The sequence below is a fragment of the Scylla paramamosain genome, chromosome 13, assembly GCF_035594125.1.
Source record: "Scylla paramamosain isolate STU-SP2022 chromosome 13, ASM3559412v1, whole genome shotgun sequence".
In the NCBI taxonomy this organism is placed as follows: domain Eukaryota; kingdom Metazoa; phylum Arthropoda; class Malacostraca; order Decapoda; family Portunidae; genus Scylla; species Scylla paramamosain.
In genome coordinates, this window is record NC_087163.1 from 9,315,001 (window position 1) to 9,321,791 (window position 6,791).

At 36.2% G+C, this 6,791-nt stretch overlaps 1 protein-coding gene across 2 annotated transcripts in view; it reads left to right on the forward strand.

The window, feature by feature from the left end:
• Nucleotides 1-6,591, forward strand: part of LOC135106416 (intraflagellar transport protein 70A-like) — a 17,565-nt gene extending 10,974 nt beyond the window's left edge. For both annotated transcript variants that reach the window (XM_064015415.1, XM_064015414.1), the window contains exons 11-15: nt 4,039-4,249; nt 4,502-4,677; nt 5,126-5,221; nt 5,437-5,549; nt 5,748-6,591. In XM_064015415.1, the coding sequence (XP_063871485.1) occupies nt 4,039-4,249; nt 4,502-4,677; nt 5,126-5,221; nt 5,437-5,549; nt 5,748-5,878 (727 nt within the window). In that variant the 3' untranslated portion in view covers nt 5,879-6,591. The remainder of the gene's footprint in view (nt 1-4,038; nt 4,250-4,501; nt 4,678-5,125; nt 5,222-5,436; nt 5,550-5,747) is intronic.
• The last annotated feature ends 200 nt before the right edge of the window (nt 6,592-6,791 follow it).

Sequence of the window (6,791 nt, forward strand, 5' to 3'; positions counted from 1 at the left end):
GGCTATTACAGTGAATCGCAGGCTCGCGAATCATTGTAGGAGTAATGGATGGACGTTCATCGACAACTGGGACCTTTTCTATGGCAGGGACACCTTGTACGCCAGGGATGGAGTGCATTTGTCACGCCAGGGTGTTCGTGTTTTGGCCAAAACACTCGAGCAGGAGGTTACTGCACTCCAGTACTTTTTTCGTTAGTCGGGAGGGAAGAAGGGGTAGTGAGAAGGCGAGGGGCAAAATAGTTAAATCTAGAAAGGTAGCTAGCTCAGGGATGGTGAGAAATAGCTTAAGTGTTTACTACACAAACTGTAGAAGTATTCTGAATAAAATAGACTTGCTTAGAGGAATAGCGAGCGTTGAGAAATTTGATATCATTGCTTTAACTGAAACTTGGTTAGATATGTCAGGAAAAGTATTTAATCCAGAGGTTAAGATAGATGGCTGTACAATGTTCTATAAAGATAGGGAAAACAGGAGAGGAGGAGGCGTCGCGTTATACGTTAGGGACACATTACAGTGTTGTATCAACAGTAGAATTAAAACAGATAACAAAGCAGAGTCGATATGGGTAGATATTAAAGAAGGATCGCAGTCAGTAGTACTAGGGATAGTTTACAGACCACCGACCAGTACAGAGGAAATTAACACCTCACTGTGGCAGGAATTAAATAGAGCAGGCAGGTACAGTCAGGTATGTGTGGTAGGAGATTTTAATTTTAGGAATATCGACTGGAGTCTGATGGTGGGTAACAAGGAAGCAGAGGAATTTCTTAAGGTAATTCAGGATAATTTTTTAAAACAGGTAGTCGTAGAACCCACAAGGGGGAATAATATTCTAGATTTAATTCTTACTAGCAGGGAGGAAGCAGTCACGCAGGTAGAGGTTGGAGGACAGCTAGGTAACAGTGACCATAAGGAAATTAGGTACAATTTAGAATGGGAAGCAACAGTTAGAAACAAAAACACTAGTAAAATACCTGACTTTAGGAGAGCAGATTTTGAAGAATTAAAAAGGTACCTCCAAGGAGTGGACTGGCAAAGGATGCAGGGTGAGGTCAGGTCAGGGGCGGAGTTCAGAGAGATAAGGCAGGATGAGAGAGGTGAGGTGAGGCGTGAGGGTGTAGGACAAGAGGAGGGGAGATGTGTCCGGAAGGGAGGAGGAAAGAGGAAGGGGGGAGCTAGGTGTGAGTATGTTGGAATGTCAGGTCATGCGGAAATGAGAGAGGTGAGGTCGAGGCGAGTAGATGAGGGAGTGGAGAGGATGGTAGTGGATGAGATGAGGGGACTAGGTGAAGTAAATGTAGATAAATTGTATAAATATTTCATAGATAAAGTTCATACAGGTCAGTTAGCAAATATCCCGTATAGAACAATAAGATCACAAAAAAATTACCCTAAATGGATGACTGCTAGGTTAAAGCATTATATAGGGTGTAAGAGAAGTATATATAGGAGATTAAGGGCAGGTGAGGAAGTTTTAAGGACACAATATAATGAATTAGTTAGAGCAGTCAGGAAGTTAACGAGGAAAGCTAAGGACAATTATGAATTAAAGGTAGCCAGCCAGGCGAAGACGGACCCCAAGGGATTTTATCAGGTATACAGGACGAAGAATAAGGATAGTGTAGGTCCATTAAAGGCAGCAGATGGGGAGCTGGTTAGTTCTGGGGAGGAGATTAGTAAACTTCTGAATGATTATTTTTTAACTGTCTTCACCCAGGAAAACATGCAGGATATGCCAGATAGTGAACAGGTGTTTAGAGCAGATGAGAATGAGAAGCTGACAGATATTTCCATAACTAGGGAGATAGTGGAACAGGAGATAGATAGGCTAAAAAAGTTCAAGTCACCAGGACCTGATGAAATATATCCCAGAGTACTTAAGGAATGTAAAGAGATTATTAGTGAGCCGTTAGTTTCTGTCTTTAGGAAATCACTGGAGTCGGGTGAGGTACCAGTAATGTGGAGGCAGGCTAATGTAGTACCCATCTTTAAGAAAGGAGATAAAACTTTAGCGTCTAATTATAGACCTGTCAGCTTAACTTCAGTTGTAGGTAAAATGTCAGAGTCAGTAATAGCGAGGAACATTAGGGAACATTTAGACAAACATAACTTGATAAATCAGTCACAGCATGGCTTCACGAAGGGGAAGTCTTGCCTGACAAACTTGTTAAGTTTTTACAGTAGGGTGTATGAGGTAGTAGATAATGGTGATAGTTATGATATCTTATATCTGGACTTTAGTAAAGCATTTGACAAGGTACCCCATCAAAGGCTCCTGAGAAAGGTTAGGGCACACGGGATAGATGGGAAGGTGTTAGGCTGGATAGGGTCATGGCTTAGTGACAGGCAACAGAGAGTGGTAATAAACGGCTCGAAATCCAAGTGGGGTCATGTAATTAGTGGGGTGCCACAGGATCAGTATTAGGGCCATTGTTATTTCTAATGTATATCAATGACTTGGATAGTGGAATTAGTAGTGATGTTAGTAAATTTGCGGATGACACAAAGATAGGTAGATTAATTAGGTCAGAATCGGATGCCATCGCCTTGCAGGCAGACTTAGATAGAATGAATGAATGGACGGATAGATGGCAAATGCAATTTAATATCAATAAATGCAAAGTGCTTAGCGTAGGTAGAGGAAACCCACACAATAGGTACACATTAGATAACCAAACTCTGGTAGGTACAGGGTACGAGAAAGATTTAGGAGTTATAGTTAGCTCTGAACTCCGTCTAGGGAAGCAATGCATAGAAGCCAGAAACAAGGCAAATAAGGTACTAGGATTCATTTTTAGGAGTGTTAAAAGTAGAAGGCCAGGAGTAATATTAAAGTTATACTTGGCGCTGGTCAGACCTCATCTAGACTACGCGGTGCAGTTCTGGTCCCCACATTACAGGAAAGATATAGGTCTATTAGAATCAGTACAGAGGAGAATGACCAAAAGGATACAGGGGATGAGGAGTATTCCTTACGAGGCGAGGTTGAAGCTGTTGAATTTACATTCTTTAGAGAGACGTAGGTTAAGAGGGGACCTGATAGAAGTCTTTAAGTGGTATAAGGGTTATAACAAGGGAGATGTAAGCAAAATTCTTAGGATCAGCAACCAGGGTAGAACAAGAAATAACGGGTTCAAGCTTGAAAAATTTAGGTTTAGGAAGGAGATAGGAAAAAATTGGTTCTCAAATAGAGTGGTAGACAAGTGGAACGGACTCAGTAATCATGTAGTTAGTGCTAGGACACTAGAGAGCTTTAAGAGAAGATTAGACAAGTTTATGGATGGGGATAGCAGATGGAAATAGGTAGGTGTGTTTCATACAGGGACTGCCACGTGTAAGCCTGGTCGCTTCTTGCAGCTTCCCTTATTTCTTATGTTCTTATGTTCTTATGTATGCTTCACATATATGGAAGGGTTCCACTCATGTTGCTCTTCTAGATGAGGAGGATCAAAAGTATTTCATCTTATCATCTTCTATCCTCTAACTGTCTTTAGCCTCTCTCTCATCACTGCAATGTTGCATCTCATTATATTCTTCCGTTATTTACATACTAACTGCTCTTCTGAGCTTGTTAAATGCATGCTTCCCCTCCTCCTACAGCCTGACTGCATGAGACTTTCTGCTTTCTCTTACCACTATTTTGTCCACCTTTCTAATGCAAGAGTTAATTTGTATTCTCAATCATTCATCCCTTTTTCTGGTAAACTCCCTGATTGTTTGTGTATTTCTTCCTTCCTGCAATCTCAAGGTTTCAAGACACTTGTCCTCCAATTTCTGATTATTGTTTTGACCACTGTATAGGAACTGGCACCTTTTTTTTTTTTTTCTATAGTTTGTCACCCTTGCCCAGTACCCCCTCTTGCATAAAAAGAAAAGAAAAGAAAAGAAAAAAAAAATATATATATATATATATATATATATATATATATATATATATATATATATATATATATATATATATATATATATTGCACTATTACTGTTGTTACAATGATTCCTAAAGAAAGCAGTTGATATGTAATATTTATTGTTTACAGGTACATTCCAGTCCTCATGGCTCAGGCCAAGATTTACTGGGACTTAGAAAATTATTCCCAAGTGGAAAAGATCTTCAGAAAGTCTGTAGAATTTTGCAATGAATCTGACATATGGAAGCTAAATGTTGCACATGTTTTATTCATGCAAGAAAACAAGTTCAAAGAAGCCACAGGATTTTATGAACCAATTGTGAAGAAGAACTATGATAATGTAAGAACTTAATGGACTTCCAGGTTATTGCATTTGGCCTGTTGCATAGTACTAAAACCACTCTAACACTTTTGTTGACTGATTTTTCTGTAATGTATTTATTTTTTTTCTCACGAATGCCATGTATTTTAAATCATTGTGTAAATCATGAAAATATATTAATTTGTAAACCTGTTTTACCCATGTGGAATTATGCTGCATTTCTACATGAACTAGCTTGGTGAACTGCTCTAAAAATATTAACTTTTATAGATATTAAATGTGAGTGCAATTGTGCTGGCCAACTTGTGTGTCTCATACATCATGACTAGTCAAAATGAGGAAGCAGAAGAGCTCATGAGGAAGATTGAAAAGGAAGAGGAACATCTAGCATATGAAGACCCAGACAAGAAAATTTATCATCTATGCATAGTGAATTTGGTTATTGGGTAAGATGTCAAATTTTGCATATTTCTTCATATATATATATATATATATATATATATATATATATATATATATATATATATATATATTTATTTACTAAATGTGATAGTTTACAGAGAACCCGAAAAAAAATGTTACATCGCATTTCTACAATAAAAACCAGCATATGAAACATCCTTATCATTCACATAATGAAGAATGGCATATTCATTCACTATATGATTATCATGTACTATACATCTAGACACAAATATTTTCCACTCCCTTTGTTGTCTCTACTGTAATTTTTCTGTTGAACATTTAAGTCTTTTTATTCTGTGATATCCGAATGCATTTAAATGAAGTCAATGTAGTAATATTCTTTATTTTAAATATGTGAGTTACAAACAGTTTTACATAACCTAATTAAGTAAATTTTAAATAATTTGCTATATTCTACATTGGTTTTAGGACCCTCTATTGTGCCAAGGGAAACTATGAGTTTGGTATCTCAAGGGTAATCAAGAGTCTAGAGCCATACAACAAGAAGCTTGGAACAGATACCTGGTTTGTACTTTTCAGTATTTCCTGAACACTTTCTCATAAATACATATTGCAGTATTGAAATTGATACTGACGCATTTGAAATATCATATATTTTTTTCTATAATCAGGAGTATATTTTACAGGAATTAAACTAATATGTGCTTTTATGAGAATAATTGAGAAATTTATTTTAGATATGTAATCTATAGGAAATTAACACTTTTTGTTTATTTCAGGTATTATGCCAAAAGATGCTTCCTTTCCCTTATAGAAAATTTGGCCAAGCATATGATAACTGTGAAGGATTCAGTAATTCAAGAATGCATACAGTTTCTTGAGCACTGTGAAGGTAAGGATTTACCACAGGAGAAATAATGTCCCCTACACTCATGCATGCATTACCATGTGACATTTTTACCATGTTGCCATATATATATATATATATATATATATATATATATATATATACACACACACACACACACACACACACACACATTGTCTATATCCAGATCTTTAAGATATATTTTATTTGTTAATCATTCAGTGTATGGGAGAAGTGTGAAAGGCCTGATTGAACATCCCTTGGAGGAAATGGCCATCCATCCAGGCAAGAACACAGTCACCTATGAAGCTCGCTTACTGAAGGCTCTTCTGCTTCAGATCCAACAGATGTAGGAGCTTTAAAGATACAACCAATAAAAAATATATCACTAATTAATGTAAGTGATTGGTATATTTCAAAGATAAGAGCCCTCTTGCTTTGTACAAGATAAATTTTGTTCATACAATTGCCATCAGAAACAAGCACATTGAACTGTCCCATGAATTGGAAAAATTAACAAGCAGCACTGCATTATCCTCCAGAAATTTTAAGTGGGCTTTAAAAAGAGTATAACACCCAAGAGAATGAAAGACATGTGTACCTCAAAGGAGTTGAAACTATTAATTTTCTGGTGAATGATGTGTACTTGATAATGTATTTCCAGTAAGGCATTTATTTTTAAGTGACCAAATGAGACCTGGAATGTGGAGATCTTACACTTCCAGTTTTCATCATCTTGGAGGAAGGATTGACATTCCCGACATGTTCAGTGGTATTAAGAAAACATTTGATGAGTGTACTCAAACTTTTATAAATACCAAAAATTAGGTTTTACATAACTTAACATTCTAACTAAATTAAAATTTTACAAGCTTGAACTTTTGTCCAGTTCTTCTAAGAAATATTTTATTTTTTTGCATTCGAATCTTTCACTGTACTTTACTGTACTTTTAAATTCAACATTTGTTTTCATTTATTTATTCATTATTTTATCTATTCATGGCTTTCTCATATCTTTACATGCAGATATCAATGTATTCACTACATAATAAACATTTACAAGTTTTTTTTTTTTTCAAATACTGAAATATTTGTCTTGCTTTGAAATCTACAACCTAAAGGCTTACAAAGCCAAGTCCCAACAGCAGTGATTTACCCAGTTATCTTACAAAGTTTAACATTCCAGATTCATGTGGCATATGTCTTTTTTATTTTTTCATACAATATTCTGATTGTATTATAGACAATAATCCATCAAAATATGTA